The 19,830-nt window shown below is 41.7% G+C and overlaps 1 protein-coding gene across 1 annotated transcript in view; it reads right to left on the reverse strand.

Moving 5' to 3' along the window:
* The window catches only part of LOC133560789 (pyruvate carboxylase, mitochondrial-like), a 692,938-nt gene that overhangs the window by 97,988 nt on the left and 575,120 nt on the right, over positions 1 to 19,830 (reverse strand). The window contains exons 15-17 of the mRNA XM_061913719.1: positions 17,844 to 18,065; positions 11,453 to 11,609; positions 3,215 to 3,456 (exon numbers count right to left, since the gene is read on the reverse strand). Of these exons, the coding sequence (XP_061769703.1) occupies positions 3,215 to 3,456; positions 11,453 to 11,609; positions 17,844 to 18,065 (621 nt within the window). The remainder of the gene's footprint in view (positions 1 to 3,214; positions 3,457 to 11,452; positions 11,610 to 17,843; positions 18,066 to 19,830) is intronic.

Here is a 19,830-nt window from a genome sequence, read left to right on the forward strand (position 1 = left end):
GGAGCACATACTTGTTAGTCACAAAAAACATTCATGACGTTTGCTTATTTTATGAATTTATTATGGATCTACTGAAAATGTGACCAAATCTGCTGGGTCAAAAGTATACGTACAGCAATGTTAAAGGCTACTGAAATTAGATTTTCTTATTCAAACGGGGATAGCAGGTCCATTCTATGTGTCATACTTGATCATTTTGCGATATTGCCATATTATTGCTGAAAGGATTTAGTAGAGAACATCCACGATAAAGTTCGCAACTTTCCGTGCTAAGAGAAAAGCCCTGCCTCTACCGGAAGTCGCAGACGATGAGGTCGCAAGTGTGGGGGCTCCTCACATATTCACATTATTTTTAATGGGAGCCTCCAACAAAAAGTGCTATTCGGACCGAGAAAACAACAATTTTCCCATTAATTTGAGCGAAGATGAAAGATTCGTGTTTGAGGATATTGATAGCAACAGACTCCAAAAAAAAAGTTATAAAAAAAAATAGGTTAAAAAAAAAACGTGATTGCATTGGGACGGATTCCGATGTTTTTAGAGACATTTACTAGGATAATTCTGGGAAATCCCTTATCTTTCTATTGTGTTGCTAGTGTTTTAGTGAGTTAAATAGTACCTGATAGTCGGAAGTGTGTGTCCACGGATGTCTTGAGGCCAGTGTCTGAGGAGAGTCGACGGCAGCTTCATGGACGGCACAAGCTCAGCTTTTCTCCGATAAGAACTGTTTTTTTAACCACGATTTTCTCACCGAAACCTGCTGGTTGACATGTGGTCTGGATCCATAGTAAAGTTTCACCTCCAGGAATTTAAACAAGGAATCACCGTGTGTTTGTGTGGCTAAAGGCTAAAGCTTCCCAACTGCATCTTTCTACTGTGACTTCTCCAATATTAATTGAACAAATTGCAAAAGATTCAGCAACACAGATGTCCAAAATACTGTGTAATTATGCCGTTATAGCAGACGACCTTTAGCTGTGTGTGTGTGCAGCGCTCATATTTAATAACAGCCCGTGACGTCACGCGTACACGTCATCATTACGCGACGTTTTTAAGAAGAAACTCCCGGGAAGTTTAAAATTGCAATTTAGTAAACTAAACCGGCCGTATTGGCATGTGTTGCAATGTTAATATTTCATCATTGATGTATAAACTATCAAATTGTGTGGTGGGTAGTAGTTGGTTTCAGTAGGCCTTTAATATTTGGTTACATGTCCCTTGGCAAGTTTCACTGCAATAAGGCGCTTTTGGTAGCCATCCACAAGCTTCTGGTTGAATTTTTGACCACTCCTCTTGACACAATTGGTGCAGTTCAGCTAAATTTGTTGGTTACTAACAGGGACTTGTTTCTTCAGCATTGTCCACACGTTTAAGTCAGGATTTTGGGAAGGCCATTCTAAAACCTTAATTATAGTCTGATTTAGTCATTCCTCTACCACTTTTGACGTGTGTTTGGGGTCATTGTGCTGTTGGAATACCCAACTGCGCCCAAGACCCAACCTCCGGGCTGATAATTGTAAGTTGTCCTGAAGAATTTTAAGGCATCACGGTGGAACAGGGGTTAGTGCATGAGCCTCACAATACGAAGGTCCTGAATTCAATCCAGGGCTCGGGATCTTTATGTGTGGAGTTTGCATGTTCTCCCCGTGACTGCGTGGGTTCCCTCCGGGTACTCCAGCTTCCTCCCACTTCCAAAGACATGCACCTGGGGATAGTTTGATTGGCAACACTAAATTGGCCCTAGTGTGTGAATGTGATTGTGAATGTTGTCTGTCTATCTGTGTTGGCCCTGTGATGAAGTGGCGACTTGTCCAGGGTGTACCCCGCCTCCCGCCCAAATGCAGCTGAGATAGGCCCCCGCGACCCCAAAATGTTAAATGGGTTGTACTTGTATATCGCTTTTCTACCCCTTTTTAAGGAGTCCAAAGCGCTTTGACAGTATTTCCACATTCACCCATTCACACACTGACGGCGGGAGCTGCCATTCAAGGCGCTCACCAGGTCCCATCAGGAGCAAGGACACAACGGACGTGACTAGGACAGTAGAAGGTGGGGATTGAACCAGTAACCCTCTACCAACTTCGCCATGCCGTCCCCCCATTTTCTCCAAAAATTGATGGATGGCTGAAGAATTTGGAGGTAATCCTCCTCTTTTATTGTCCCATTTACTTTCTGTAAAGCACCAGTTCCATTGGCAGCAAAACAGGCCCAGAGCATAATACTACCACCACCATGCTTAACGGTAGGGATGGTGTTCCTGGCATTAAAGGCCTCACCTTTTCTTCTCCAAACATATTGCTGGGTATTGTGGTCAAACAGCTAAATTTTTGTTTCATCTGACCACAGAACTTTCCTCCAGAAGGTCTTATCTTTGTCCATGAGATGTCAAATCGAAAAAAAATTGGAGCTGTTTGGCCACAATTACCAGCAATATGTTTGGAGGAGAAAAGGTGAGGCCTTTAATCCCAGGAACACCAAACCTACCGTCAAGCATGGTGTGGTGCTAGTATTATGCCCTGGGCCTGTTTTGCTGCCAATGGAACTGATGCTTTACAGAGAGTAAATGGGACAAGGAAAAAGGAGGATTACCTCCAAATTTTTCAGGACATCCTAAAATCATCAGCCCGGAGGTTGGGTCTTGGGCGCAGTTGGGTGTTCCAACAGGACAATGACCCCAAAAATGGTAAAGGAATGGCTAAATCAGGCTAGAATGGGCTTCCCAAAGTCCTGACTTAAACGTGTGGACAACGATGAAGAAATATGTTCATGTAAGAAAACCAACCAACAAATTTAGCTGACCTGAACCAATTTTGTCAAGAGGAGTGTTCAAAAAATTCAACCAGAAGCTTGTGGATGGCTACCAAAAACGCCTTATTGCAGTGAAACTTGCCAAGGGACATGTAACCAAATATCTACATTGCTGTATGTATTCTTTTGAACCAGCAGATTTGGTCATATTTTCAGTACATCCATAATAAATTCATAAAAGAACCAAACTACAAGAATGTTTTTTTAGGACCAACAAGTATGTGCTGCAATCACTCTATCACAAAAAATAAGAGTTATAGAAATTATGGGAAACTCAAGACAGCCATGACATTATGTCCTTCACAAGTGTATGTAAACTTTTGACCACGACTGTATATTGCTGCTCTTGAGGTTTTGCTTAGTTAATGTCAGACTTACTCTTACCTCAATGCTCACGATTCCCTCACCTTGATACAAAGGATGTGAGTTCCAGCTTTGACCAGCTCTTCCGCCAGCTCCAGGTAGTAACCCAACGAGTACTTCTGCCTCATTGGGTCGGACACGTCGCCCGTGTACGAGATGGCGGCCTCCACGACGCCCCCTGCTGAGCCGGCGGCCTCCATGCCCAGCAGCATGTTGGGCAGGTAGTTGAGGGAATCAAACACACGGAAGATGTCCATGCCGTTCTCTTTCGCTACCTCGCAGAACCTGACAAGAGGTGGGTGGATTTATTGCAACGCAACAAAAAGAGCCGTCACTCGACAATGAATTAGTTGTCGTTATTTACAGATAACACCGCACATGCTAGTTGGGATAAGCTGTTCAAATCCGTCGGTACAAAAGGCTGACTGGGGAATCCGTGCCATGATAATAGTACCTGGCTATCCTAGGCGGGTTTGCTGTGTAACTGGCAACATTTGCACAGCCAGGGCCATTGTTATGCTAAACAAACACACACTTAACGCCGAGCCACAAGAGGATTATCAGGCGGTTTGTCCAGCGCTGCCTGGCACCACAAAAACACCGTAGCGCCCTAAATTCTGCAGCAGAATTTTTTTACTCGGAAAGTTGTCGTCAAAAACCTTCTTCTTTTGGAGGGACAGGAAGAAAGCCAAGCCAACTAACACCGTGACCTGGTGAAACTCACTTGGAATCAATTAGACCAGGGGTCTCGAACGTACGGCCCGCGGGCCTGAACAGGTTTTATCCGGCCCGCGGTATGAGCTTGCCAAGTATTAAAATAAGCCGAAATTTTTGAATGAAAGAAACTGCGGTTCTAAATGCGTCCACTAGATGTCCCAATAGCTATGGTACATATGTAAAAAATATAAACTACATGATGTTTGTGCATCATCCATCTAGCCATTAATTTTCTACCGCTTGTCCCATTCGCGGTCGCAGGGGTTTGCTGGAGCCTATCTCAGCTGCATTCGGGCAGAAGGTGGGGTACACTCTGGACAAGTCGCTACCTCATCGCAGGGCCAACAAAGATAGACAGACAACATTCACACACTATGGCCAAATCAGTGTTGCCAATCAACCTATCCCCAGGTGCATGTTTTTGGAAGTGGGAGGAAGCCGGAGCACCCGGAGGGTATCCCACGCAGTCACAGAGAGAACATGCAAACTCCACGCAGAAAGATCCCGAGCACTGGATTAAACCCAGGAAAACGCAGGACCTTTGTATTGTGAGGCACATGCACTAACCCCTGTTCCACCATGCTGCCCTGTTAGTGCATCAGTCGAGGAAAATGAGCAAACTCTATAGGAGTGACGGAAGGATGGTCAGCGCCTGAGAGCTGTGGCCTACCACCATGACCCCGCACTCCCTTCCCCTGTTGCTAGATATCTCGAGATGTACGTTGTAATATGTATATGTGCATTGCTATGGAGGTTTTTTCCCACTCCAGACTGGGCCCCCTTAGGTATCGAGTTTAGATTGTATTTTTTACTCATCCTTTCCCAGCGTTTTAATTTTTTCCCCATCTTTTACGGGGCGGCGCCTTGTGGCGACCTATCAGCGTTCTTGTTCTGTAACCCTGTACATTGTTTGTTTGTCTAATCTTTATTGGGTTTGTGCTGAAAACAAAGTTTCGTTGTACTTGTTGCAATGACAATAAGACCTATCCATCTATTTATCTATCTGTCTGTCTGTCTGTCCGTCCGTCCGTCCGTCCGTCCGTCCGTCCGTCCGTCCGTCCGTCCGTCCGTCCGTCCGTCCGTCCGTCCGTCCGTCCGTCCGTCCGTCCGTCTGTCTATCTATCTATCTATCTATCTATCTATCTATCTATCTATCTAGCTATCTATCTGGGGATGATGTTCGTTAAGAGATTATCGAGTTCGATGCCATTACCGAATCCTCTTATCAAACCGATTCCTTATCCAATCCAGACAGGATGTTGTGTGAGAACTGAGTTCCAAAAGCCATCGATGTTATGTGACTGGGTCGGCACACTGTTTACATGGAGGAAAAGCGGACGTGACTGAGGACAGCATGCGGCCGTTAAAGGGTCACGGTTTCAGGTGAGAGAGGACGCTAAAGGCACGCCTCCAGTGAGCATGTGGTGCTGCTATGTGCGTTGTAAATAAAAAAAATTGCCGACAAAGAAATCACTAACATGGACACTCAATTTCCCCCCACTCGTGAACAAGACTCCTAGGTACTAGAACTCCTCCACTTGGGGCAGAGTCTCCTCCCCAACCCAGAAATGGCACTCCACCCTTTTTTGGGCAAGAACCATGGACTGGGACTTGGAGGTGCTGATTCTCATTCCGGTCGCTTCACACTAGGCTGCGAACCGATCCAGTGAGAGCTGAAGATCCTGGCCAGATGAAGCCATCAGGACCACATTCTCTGCAAAAAGCAGAGACCTAATCCCGCGGCCAACAAACCGGAACCCCTCACGCCTTGACTGTGACTAGAAATTCTGTCCATAAAAGTTATGAACAGAATCGGTGACAAAGGACAGCCTTAGCGGAGTCCAACCCTCACTGGAAACGTGTCCGACTGCCAGCAATGCGGACCAAGCTCTGACACTGATCGTACAGGGAGCGGACAGGCGGATCGTCTTCAGTAATGCGGACGTTGTGGTGAAGAAGGAGCTGAGCCGGAAGGTAAAGCTCTCAATTTACTGGTCGATCTACGTTCCCATCCTCACCTATGGTCTTGAGCTTTGGGTCATGACCGAAAGGATGAGATCACGGGTACAAGCGGCCCAAATGAGTTTCCACCGCAGGGTCGCAGTGCTCTCCCTTAGAGATAGGGTGGGAAGCTCTGCCATCTGGGAGGAGCTCAAAGTAAAGCCGCTGCTCCTCCACATTGAGAGGAACCAGATGAGGTGGCTCAGGCATCTGGTCAGGATGCCACCCGAATGTTTTGGGCACGGCCGACCAGTAGGAGGCCACAGGGAAGACCCAGGACATGTTGGGAAGACTATGTTTTCCGGCTGGCCTGGGAACGCCTCGGGATCCCCCGGAAAGAGCTAGATGAAGTGGCTGGAGAGAGGGAAGTCTGGGCTTCCCTGCTTAGACTGGGACCTCGGATAAGCGGAAGAAGATGGATGGATGGATGGATGGATGGACGCTCAATTTCGACATCCCAGTGAAGCACTCTGGAGAAGAAGGGGACCAGCACGGTAGCAAATCGATACGCACAACAAGGCAAGAGAAGTCGACTTTTACTGTTATGCTAGCTTGCTATGCTAACGGACAACGAGACTGACTTTGAAAACGAGGAGAGGGAATCTGCCATGTTTGACGCAGAATTTGCTCAGCTGTTCATTGCGGACTTTGATGGATTTGTGGCTGAATATTGATTAAAAGATAATGTGAGTACATTGATAAATTCTTCAATAAAGTACAACCGAACTCAGCTTTGCTCCCGGTGCCTTATCTAAACAGCGTCCATGCATGCTTGTGTATGTTTTAAGCTGGCGTATGTTTAACCGGGCCTGCGCTCAAAAATATTCTGCGCCTTAATAATGCGTTAAAAAAAGAAACAGCACCCGTAACTGACAGGTGGCCTTTTAGTACGGTGTGCCCTATGGTCGCAAAAATATGGTATAGTGGCTTCGATAACGGGAATCAATTCTTTTTTGTCAAACAATCAGGAGAACCTGTTTCAAACATCATCCCTATTCAAAACTAACATCCTGTAACTTGATTGTGATATTAATTTTGTATCTTGATAGATTGAAAATTAAAACCAATGAGTTGACTGATGAACATTATCACATAATTTCTTCAGAAAGTATAAATAACGACAAATGAAGATAGACTATATTAACTGCAACATGAAAGTGTAAAAAAAACAAAAAACAACAACATTATGATTTGTGCATTTTCAGAATGTGATTGTTCTATTTTTAAACAAAGAAAACATCTGAATTTGTCTTTATTATTAAGTTATCGTGTCGTGATTTTACCAGTCCAGACTACTTGGGAGTACATTTTTATCCATATGGCCCCCCCGATCTAAAATGAGTTTGGCACCCCTGGATTAGACACAAAAAAATACACTTTGATTCCATCTCCTCCATGAAAGCGCTCTGGCACATTTGCCTCACAAGCGCCACAAAAGCAAAAAATAAATAAATAAATAAAAAATCTGGAAAAAGTGACAACATGAAGAGGAAGATGGAGGCAAAATGGATCAAAGACATTAATCGTAATGGTGCCCATTTTCAATGGCGGCATAAAGAGAGAGAGAGCGAGATGAATGGAAGCATAAAAATGAGCTATAAGAGCGAGGATAAATAATCTTATTGCAGAGGGAGGGGCAACCACAAAAAACATCACAGGGGACAGTGTGTGTGTGTGTGCGTGCTTGCATGCGTGTGTGTGAATGAGAGTCAGTGGGCTGCTGCATTAGTCATAAAGCCACGACTAATTTATCTGCACACCTTTGTGACTGTGTGTGTGTGTGTGTGTTTGTGTGAGGAGTGAGTCATCGAAAGCACGAAGGTGACTAATCAATCTATTTGCAAAAGTGCTTAAAGCAGACGCCACATTTATTATCTGTGGGGCTACACTGCTCTAAATGTGTGTCATGTGGTTTGCTCCAAAGTGTGTGTGCCGTTTGATTTTTTTTTTTTCAAACACTTTTTCATATTTTGTCACACTATAAACAGTGAACTACACTCAGCACAGGGAATAAATCACAACTGGACAGTTCAGATTGTCTTTGAAGTTGTTTCTCCTCTCTTTCGGGCGGGCGTCATCAATTCATGCTTTAAGATAGTACTGGATTACATGAATGAGTAAGTAGCGCAGAGTACTCAATAAGATAGTACTCAATTACTCCGGTTGCCATCCATTCAGTGGCCTGAGAATACAGTAAGCTGGATGAATGACAATATTCATATGCACACAGTGGACAAAGAAAACCTGAATAATAAACACGATTAAATTTTTTTTTTTTAAAAGGCTTTGTTACACATTTTTAAATACCACTCTGACAAAAATCTGTAACTTGGCTGCATACATACATATATATATATATATATATATATATTTTATTTTTTATTGTATATATAATTATATATACATATATATACACAAACATATATATACATGTATGTATATATATATATATATATATATATATATACATATAAATATATATATATACAGATATATATATATATATGTACACACATATATATATATATATATATATATATATATATATATACAGTATATATATATATGTAGTTAAAATGTGACTATAATGTTAACATTGTAGCTCACATAGCCATGCTAATTTTGCTAAGGTTTGTCTCCTCCTGTCCCAATTCTTAATGTTACGTTGTCTGCAATGCATGGCATCTATGACAATGAACAAGTGCAGAGGTACAATGTACTAGCGCTGGGGGATGTATTGAATTTGTAAGATGTATTGACATATTTTTAAACAAGATATGAATTAGGGAAATATCTTAATAACGATAAAATTTACTTCTCCAACACTCAAGACTCCAGAGGTTACTAAGTCCCGCCCCTTCCTCCTTCAAAGTCGTGCTTGCATGTATGAGAGCATCCATGATTGGTTGGTTGTTTACTATGATGAGTCGCAATTGGTTGAGATCAGGGCAAACCATTAGGGACAGGCCAATCAGAAGGCAAGATAGGGCGGGTCATGGAAGCAGGAAGGGAAATCACAACAGACATCCCAAATGGCGACGAGAGAGTCGTAGAAGGTAAGAGGAAATGTTCAAGCGGGTGATCCATATATTTAAAAAACTAGTGGAAGATAGCAGAGAGATTCTCTTCTTTAGATTTTTCTTTTAGCAATGTTGACAACATCCAGGAGACCCACAATGCGTCTACTTGGCCACATTTGGACAAATGTATGCGTCTGGATAAAACAATCATGTGAGTTGTTTATCATGTAAGCACAAATCAAACCTGTTCCGCAGTTGCCAAGCCGGGTATATGTGGCATGAGAAATGCTACCAAAAATGTATGCCAAAGTGAGGAAGATCAAACCCGCACAATAAAGTGTCCATCGTCCATCGTCAACTGGGAATTAAAAAGTGCCTTTCTGCAAATATTTTTTTTATCTGAGTATGAGACATTTTGTATTTTTTGCACGGCTATGTTTTTTATTTTAAGTTGAAAGAACATTTTCTATTTTATTTATGTTTTGTAATTCTCTGCTACTTAAACAGTTTATTTTCTGTGCTGTTAATACCCATCTTACTAACTGGGTTAATGAAAGTGCCATTGATTGTTTACAATCGGTTGTCATTCACTTCAATTTCAATGAATCTTGCTCAAAAATGAATATCTCTATATGTATACTTTCCCCGGAAAATACAGTTGCGGTCAAAATATGACATACACTTGTAAAGAACATAATGTCAAGGCTGTCCTGACTTTCCAATAATTTCTACAACTCTTTGTCCACGTGATGTCAGATGAAACAAAAATAGAGCAGTTTGGCCACAAATCCCAGCTATATGTTTGGAGGAGAAAAGGTGAAGCCTTTAACCCCAGGAACACCATACCTACGTTCAAGCATGGTGGTGGTAGTATTATGCTCTGGGCCTGTTTTGCTGCCAATGGAACTGGTGCTTTACAGAGAGTGAATGGGACAATGAAAAAGGATGATTGCCTCCAAATTCTTCCGGGCAACCTAAAATCATCAGCCCGGAGGTTGGGTCTTGGGCGCAGTTGGGTGTTCCAACAGGACAATGACCCCAAACACAAATCAAAAGTGGTAAGAGAATGGCTAAATCAGGCTAAAATTAAGGTTTTAGAATGCCCTTTCCAAAGTCCTGAGTTAAACGTGTGGACAATGCTGAAGAAACAAGTCCATGTCAGAAACCCAACACATTTAGATGAACTGCACCAATTTTGTCAAGAGGAGTGGTCAAAAACTCAACCAGAAGCTTTCCAGAAGCTTCTGGATGGCTACCAAAAGTGCCTTATTGCAGTGAAACTTGCCAAGGGACAAGTAACCAAATATGGCCTAGTGGTTAGAGTGTCCGCCCTGAGATCGGTAGGTTGTGAGTTTAAACCTCGGCCGAGTCATGCCAAAGACTATAAAAATGGGACCCGTTACCTCCCTGCTTGGCACTCAGCATCAAGTGTTGGAATTGGGGGTTAAATCACCAAAAATGATTGACAGGCTGCTGCCCACTGCTCTTCTCACCTCCCAGGGGGTGATCAAGTATGATGGGTCAATTGCAGAGAATATTTTTTAACTTCAACTTAATTAACATTGCTGTTTGTATACTTTTGACCCAGCAGATTTGGTCACATTTTCAGTAGACCCATAATACATTTACCAAAGAACCAAACCTCATTAATGTTTTTTGTGACCAACAAGTATGTGCTCCAATCACTCTATCACAAAAAAAATAAGAGTTGTAGAAATTATTGGAAACTCAAGACAGCCATGACATTGACCATGACTGTATGTATATATATATGTAGACTTGTCCAGGGTGTACCACGCCTTCCGCCCGATTGTAGCTGAGAGAGGCGCCAGCGCCCCCGCGACCCAAAAGGGAATAAGCGGTAGGAAATGGATGAATGGATATATATATATATATATATATATATATATATATATATATTTATATATATATATATATATACATATATATATCTATATATATATCTATACATATATATATATGTCTATACATATATATATATATATATATATATGTCTATATATATATACAGTATATATATATATATATATATATATATATATATATATATATATATGTCTTAATTTGATTATTCAGAGAAAAGTGCTCGATACCGTGGTAGAGCGCAATATATGTATGTGTATGAAAAATCACAAGACTACTTCATTTCTCCAGAACTGTTTCATGAGGGGTTCCCTCAATCGTCAGGAGATTTCTCAGGAAATCTTTTGACGACTGAGGGAACCCCTCATGAAACAGTCCTGTAGAGATGAAGTAGTCCTGTGATTTTTCCCACACATACATATATACATACATATACATATACACATATATATATATATATATATATATATATATATATATATATATAAATATATATATACATACATATACACACACACACACATATATATATATATATATATATATATATATATATATATATATATATATATATATATATATATATATATATATATATATATATATATATATATATATGTTGTGCAGAAAGCCATAGCAGGTTGAGGTGTGCTACTCACTTAAAAACTGCATTGTCAGGGTAGTTGGTGTAGCCCACAGCGTTGGCCCCTCTCAGCAGCATCTGGAACGGAACGTTCGGGATCAAAGCCCTCAGCTCCTGCAGTCGCTTCCACGGACACTCGGACAGGAACCTCATGGCCACGTCGAAGGTAGCACCTCCACACACAAACAAAAACACACTTTGTAATCTATAAGACTCATATGACCTATTGGATGTATTTAACAAATCATTTTTTTCATTCCAGCACTTTCATTTTGATCCCGGAAGAGGAGGGGAATTAAAAAAAAAAAAGAAACGGGGAAAAAAAAGAAGAAGATAGGAATCTCTCATTTCCCTTCTTGGATTAGCGACTCTCATAGCCATTTATCATATCAGCAATATTGAAGCCTCCAGTGGTTTAGTGCTGATCCAACAGTGTCACCATTAAATTTCATTTGCAGCGTACATTCGGAGATGGAGCCAATATATGAGGTTCTGCTCTGGGATGAACAAAAATGCCCCGGGAGAAGCCCCCCCTTTTTTTTTATCAATTGTTTACTCTACCCCGCATAACTTGAATTCCAGCTGACGTCAGCAACTACTACAGCTTTGATAGCCGATGGTGCTGAGCCAGGGAGTTCATCTTTGACTGCAGAACTCTGTTTAATTGCACAATGGGAGTGAGGACTCCCGGCTGGTCCTGCAAATAGTATTATAGGAAGCAGAAGTGCAAATATGGCGGTTGAGTTACACAGAGGCTGCCGCAGAAATATGAACGCCTGGCTGCTGAGGAATGTGAGTCATTAGAATAACATTCTGCAGGGTTTTGCCGCCATTCAGTGTGCCTAAAGCACACATTTGCATATGCTTACCATTTAAAGCTAAAAAAAACAACCCCACGCACGCTTTTGTTGAGATACATTTTGTGCATAAAAGATGTGTGCTAGGCTATAATGTCTAATGTGATATATTTAATTAATAATGAATTCATTTCATTTGAACAATATGCAGGCTTCACGATGGCAGAGGGGTTAGTGCATCTGCCTCACAATACGAAGGTCCTGCAATCCTGGCGTCAAAGCGCTTTAGGTTCCGTAAAAAAGGGGTAGAAAGGCGCCATAAAAGTACAACCACTATCATTAGCAATATCTTATGCAAGCGCGTAGGCCACAGGTGTCAAACTCAAGGCGAACATACAAAAAAAATGTGTCAATAAAGTACTTCATATTTTCTCACTAAATGTCATGGATTTTTTTTCATTTTGACACCCCGCTAGCACCGCTAGCACCCCCCCCCCCCCCACCCCCCAATGCGTCGGTTGAGGTGGGCGGGGTTGGGGGGTCGTGGGGGTGTATAATATAGCCTGGAATAGTCACGGATGCAGGGGATTCTGGGTAATTGTTATGTTGCATTTATGTTGTGTTACTGTGAGGATGTTCTCCTGAAATGTGTTTGTCATTCTTGTTTGGTGTGGGTTCACAGTGTGGCGCATATTAGTAAGCGTGTTGAAGTTGTTTATATCACAACCTTCAGTGTAACCTCTATGGCTGTTGACCAAGTATGCCTTGCAATCTCGTGCGTGTGATGATAGAAGCAGCAAACTGTATGCGTCCGGCCAGCACGCAGAAAGCGTGGTGTAAAGGCGGGCGCGATGACATGTTGTAGAGGACGTTAAAAGTAAAGCCATCACGGCACGCCCTCAATATTGTCGTCCGAGTGAAAATTGGAGAATTTAACCCCGGGTGATCTCCGGGAGAGGCACCAAAATCCGGAAACCCCCCGAAACAATCGGGGGGGTTGGCGATTATGCAGCTGAGCCACATCAGAGTGGCCAAAGAGCCGCATGCGCCTCCGGAGCCGCGGGTTGCCGACCCCTGGCCTAGTCTATAAAATCTGCTACACCTCCCTGATACCGAAGTACATGTCAAACTACTTCCAAAACGTAAATGACTGCCATAACCACAACACCAGGGGGAGCTCCACATACCACGTTAAATTCAGATTCCGATCTAATAAAGGTCTTAACTCATTCTCCTCTATGCCACATCAATATGGAATGCACTCCCAACAGGTGTAAAAGAAAGTGTATTCAAAACTGCACTAAAAGAACACCTCCAGGCAACTACAACCCTAAACTAACACCCTCCCCCCACCACAACCCACCTCCCCGGATTGTAAATAATCAAATGTATATACTTGTTCTTATGCTTTCTGATCTCTCTATGTCCACTACTAGCTGTACGTATTCTACGAAGTCAGACCTACACTGTTTCAATGTCCATTTCTCAGATGATATAATTGTTGATGACTGAAGCGCTGATATCAACCAAACGATTTAAAACCCAGGACTGTAAATAATGTAAATAATTCAATGTATATACTCTGATGATTAACTTGTGTGATGACTGTATTATGCTGATAGTATATATTTGTACATTATGAATTGATTAACGTGGACCCCGACTTAAACAAGTTGAAAAACTGATTCGGGTTTTACCATTTAGTGGTCAATTGTACTGAATATGTACTGTACTGGGCAATCTGCTAATAGAAGTCTCAATCAATCAAACTGTTCCTTACTTCAGTTGGACGCTTCCTTTTTTTTCTCCATCACTCAGCAAAGTAACACATTTTTCCAAGCTTTGTTATCACTGACAAAGCAAATGTGTTTATTCATATTTCTTATTAATAACACATTGGTTTCATATCTACACAACATTGGAGGCCAATGAAAACAAGACACTGTGGACAACTTTTAAAGTGGTATGAAGGAATGATTCGACTTCATTCCATCATCGGACATTGTTGTTGATTGGGTAGAATGGCGTCCGGAAGATTTCCCAATGATTTGTTTGAATGTTGGTGCCTAAAACACAATAAATCACTAGACTTTTCCAACACTGCCGGGGCGCCATAATACGAAACATAGCTTGACGTATTGATGCGGTTTATTGTGCCGATGACTTGATTTGTTCTTGCGGCGCCCGGACTATCATGCCGGCGATAACTGATAACTACGTCGGAAGTGATGATGTTTGAATGTAGCCGGCCTCGGAGCTGCACAGATAAAAGTTGCCGAGTGTCACGGCAAAAGCGTAGACATACGTTATGTGACCCAATTGAAATGTACTGTATCGTCCACGGCTTGGTGAGGAATGCTATATCAGGAAGGGACTAATCCTCAAAGGGCTTTCATGGCTTAATCTGCTCAATGATTCATTCTGCCTCTAAGCAGCTGAAACATGTGATAGCAATATTCCCTATCTGAGACCTCAGGATAGCGAGACAATATGTCAGGGTAACAATGGCCATTAGTCACGTGCTCAACTCTCCATTGATTGACATGAATGCACGGTAAGTACCTATAAAGGTGGGTATGTGTAAAGCACAGCAATGGGCGCTCTGACTTATCAACTCAAATCACATCATGCAAATTTTCATGCGAATCTCAACATCTTTTCAAATTTCGGGTGTTACAAGAATCACAATGACCTGCTTTCCATTTTTTGCACGAACCCCCACAAAACAAATCCATAAAAGCTATCTGCAGTGAAATACAACGCATGTTACAAAAGGTTTAGTAGAATGCTCTGCAAACTGATTTTTTTTTAAATGGTGCACTTGAATTAATCGTATTTGCCACTTACCAAGGTTTGAAACAATGTTCTAGAAATTTCCCAGTTTTAAGAGTTTTTTACCTATTTTTAGTCGTTGAATTTACAAAACCTCAAAACCAGTGAAGTTGGCACGTTTTGTAATTCGTAAATAAAAACAGAATACAATGATTTGCAAATCCTTTTCAACTTATATTCAATTGAATAGACTGCAAAGACAATATATTTAATGAACTACATTTTTTTGCAAATAATCATTAACTTAGAATTTAATGGCAGCAACACATTGCAAAAAAGTTGGCACAGGGGAATTTTTACTACTGTGTTACATGGCCTTACCTTTAAAACACTCAGTAAACATTTGGGAACTGAGGAGACCAATTTTTGAAGCTTTTCTGGTGGAATTCTTTACCATTCTTGCTTGATGTACAGCTTAAGTCGTTCAACAGTCCGAGGTCTCCGTTGTGGTATTTTAGGCTTCATAATGCGCCACACATTTTCAATGGGAGACAGGTCTGGACTACAGGCAGGCCAGTCTAGTACCCACACTCTTTTACTATGAAGCCACGCTATTGTAACACGTGGCTTGCCATTGTCTTGACGAAATAAGCAGGGCGTCCATGATAACGTTGCTTGGATGGCAACTAATCTCATCCATCCATTTTCTACCTCTTGTCCCTATTGGAGTTGCAGGGGGTGCTGGAGCCTATCTTAGCTTCATCCGGGTGGAAGTCGCCACTTCAACACAGGGCCAACACAGATAGACAACATTCACACTCACATTCACACACTAGGGCCAATTTAGTGTTGCCAATGTTGCTCCCAAACCTGTATGTACCTTTCAGGATTAATGGTGCCTTCACAGATGTGTAAGTTACCCATGCCTTGGGCACAAATGCACCCCCATACCATCACACAGGATGACTTTTGAACTTTGCGCCTATAACAATCCGAATGGTTCTTTTCCCTCTTTATTCCGGAGTACATAATGTCCACAGTTTCCAAAAAAACGATTTGAAATGTGGACTCATCAGACTACAGAACTCTTTTCCACTTTGCATCAGTCCATCTTAGATGATCTCGGGCCCAGGAAAGCTGGCGGCGTTTTTGGGTGTTGTTGATAAATGGCTTTTCACTTTGCATAGTAGAGAATAACTTGCACTTACAGATGTAGCGACGAACTGTAGTTACTGACAGTCATTTTCTGAAGTGTTCCTGAGCCCATGTGGTGATATCCATTACACACTGATGTTGGTTAATAATGCAGTACTATCTGAGGGATTGACGGTCACAGGCATTCAATGTTCGTTTTTGGCCTTGCAGTGATTTCTCCAGATTCTCTGAACCTTTTGATTATATTTCGGACCATAGATGGTGAAATCATTAAATTATTTGCAATAGCCTGTTGAAATGTTGTTCTTAAACTGTTCCCAATTAGCCTGTTCACCTGTGGGATTTTTTCAAATAAGTGTTTGATGAACACTCCTCAACTTTCTCAGTGTTTTACTACTTGTGCCAGCATTTTTGAAACATGTTGCAGGCATCAAATTCCAAATGAGCTAATATTTCCAAAAAATAACAGCGTTTTCCAGGTCGAACATTAAATATCTTGTCTTTGCAGTCTATTTAATTGAATATAGGTTGAAAAGTATTTGGTAATCATTGTATTCTGTTTTTATTTACGATTTACACAACGTGCCAATTTCACTAGTTTTGGGTTTTGTACATCATAATCTTGATTTTATAACACATAATTGTATTTTTTCTATTGTATTTTCCCCACATAGAAAATCTTGTTTAAAGATTCTGCAACATCCTTGGCATGTTTAGTGCAATAATTCAAAGTTGAATAATGCTTGTTTGGAGAATGAAATACTTATTTCTATCTTAAAATTTCACCTCAACACTAGATACACATTTTAACTTAGGATTTCTTATCAAGTCAAATTCACTAGCTACATGGACAGATAATGTTACTAGTTTACTCTCTTTCCTCATTCCCATTCTAGCTAGATTTTTTTGTGGACATGTTCCATAAATATTGATGTTAAAGATTTATTTTTTTGTGAAGAAATGTTTAGAATTAAGTTAATGAATCCAGTTGGATCTCTATTACAATCAAAAAGAGGGCACTTTAAGTTGATGCTTACTTCTATGTGAAGAAATCTTTACTTTATAATTGAATGACTTTTTTATTTTTCAACAACTTTTTAGTTATTTTTATGTTTTTTTCCAAATAGTTCAAGAAAGACCACTACTAATGAGCAATATTTTGCACTGTTATACAATTTAATAAATCAGAAACTGATGACATAGTGCTGTATTTTACTTGTTTATCTCTTTTTTTCAACCAAAAATGCTTTGCTCTGAATAGGGGGTACTTGAATTAATGTTCACAGGGGGTACATCACTGAAAAAGGTTGAGAACAACAGTACTAGTTTTAGTAGTAAGTAAGCAAACAAAGGCACCTTATTAGTCTGCTGAAGTATGCAGTAACATATTGCGTCATTTTCCATTCTATTATTTTGTCATAATTATTAAGGACAAGCGGTAGAAAATGAATTATTAATTTACTTGTACATTTACTTACTTTCTCTTTTAACATGTTCAAATTCCACTTCTGTTAAAATGTAATAATCACTTATTCTTCTGTTGTTTGATGCTTTACATTAGTTTTGGATGATACCAATAAATGTGGGTATCAATCCGATACCAAGGCATTTATTATGATTTTCCACGTACGCTAGGTCAAAGGCTTCCAAAAGGGGTTATCATGCATATGTTGTGTATCATACCTCCCCAGTTCTCCAGGCTGAACAGGTTGCTGAGGTTGTGGCTGACAAAGGGCGATATTTGCTTCAAGTCGTGGGTGCGCACCCTGGTGGCCAGGAGGGACTGGTGGGCATCTCTGAAGGTGGTGTCCATCAGCAGGAGGCCTTGGTGAGCGCGCACGGCCTTGGCCAAGCCCTCGGGACCATCACGCAGCAGGACGTCACGGAATCCCACCGGAGGATCTCCTAGGGATAACACACAGATGTTTGGTAGCTTGTTTGCGAGATGTGTGATTATACGCCAACAAAGCGTCTGCATCAACATTTCCTCCCACTCAACACATCGAAGCGTCACATCACCACCACCAGGAGCCTTCGCCGGGCAATTAAACATGAACACAAGCTTGGAAATATCGAAAGCCGAACGGAATCAATCTCAGCTGCGGTTTGGATATCCATCAATCAATTAGTTCAGTTAATGAGCTACTGTGTGCCTGCGGGCATGTCCTCCATCTCAAAACCCCCGGTTTCTTCTGTACACACCCCATTTGGTCTATTTTCTTCTTTTTTTTTGCTTTGCTTGCACTCCATCCTTTACTTTGTGCACCTCCTCCCTGATTAAATGTGCTCCGGTGGTAATGAGCTTCAGGAGATTACACGCGACTAAGAATGACACTTTAAACTTATCAAAAATGAATCAGACGAGTGATTATGTGCCCACACCCAAATTGGTGTGTATTTACAAGGCACGAGAGCATAATGGTGGGCTTATGCATAAATAATACAACGGGCGATAAAATGTCATTTACAGCTTTGAAATGGCTCCAGAGCACACATTATAAATCCATTTGTGTTGTGCACATTCAGTTTGTGCACAGAAAGGCAACTGTGTTAGTTGCATTCTAATAATGGACTAAGAACATGTCATTGGCCTGTTTATTACCTCCAGCAAGGAGATACTTGGTGGAGAATAGCCCTAACACCCAGTTTTTGTTTTTTATTCAAGTCAACGTGTCTGCGAAACGTCACCCACCCATGCCGCTGACGTTCTGCATTTTAGCAATGAATATACGCGGACTCCCACGTTTGCCGGACGCCGCGAGAAAGTCGTTCTTAAAAACGACGAAATAAAAAAAGCTAATGTACCCCCCCCCCCCCCCTAGGGAAAACCGGATGCAATGGACATCGAGTGGGTGTGACATAATATTGTGGAAGTCCAGTCCATAGTGGCTCTAACATAATAGTGAGAGTCAACATCGCCCCCAGTAAAGCTGCAGACAATCATCAATTAGTGCACCTGGTACTAATCACAACAAGCAGCATAAAGACCGGCAGAACCAAGATAATAGTGAGAGTCAACATCTTTTGACAGCATGCCGGGACACGCCCCCAGCGAAGCTGCAGACAATCATCAATCAGCACACCTGGTACTAATCACAATAAGCAGCATAAAGACCGGCAGAACTAAGATAATAGTGAGAGTCAACATCTGTTGACAGCATGCCGGGACACGTCCCCAGCAAAGCTGTAGACAATCATCAATCAGCGCACCTGTTACTAATCACAACAAGCAGCATAAAGACCGGCAGAACCAAGGAGCTGATGCCGGAACGTAGTTTCTCCTCTCAGTAAGCATCCTGTCTCCAGCTTCCCTCCCGCGTAAATGCCATCTCCTTGTCTTCCTAGTTTCCCGCGTCTCATGTCCTTTGTGTTCTCCACAGCGTCCTTCCTGTTTACACGTGTTCGAGTTGTGTGACTCGACTTCCCTCTGGATTCTGGACTGCCACCCTCGATCTTCGACCTCCGCTTAGACACGGATCACATCGCTTCTCTCCTGCCCACGGACTACATCTTTGCCTCACCCCTCTGGACTGACGAAGGATTCCCCCAACAAGCACTTACAACAACCCTGGTTGTTTACATTATTGTTTACATGATTAATTCTACACATAGTCTGGCACCACACACTTATCAAAGGTTTGAATAAACCTGTGAACCAGAACTTCTTCGT

Source organism: Nerophis ophidion, linkage group LG10, assembly GCF_033978795.1.
Source record: "Nerophis ophidion isolate RoL-2023_Sa linkage group LG10, RoL_Noph_v1.0, whole genome shotgun sequence".
Classification (NCBI taxonomy): Eukaryota; Metazoa; Chordata; class Actinopteri; order Syngnathiformes; family Syngnathidae; genus Nerophis; species Nerophis ophidion.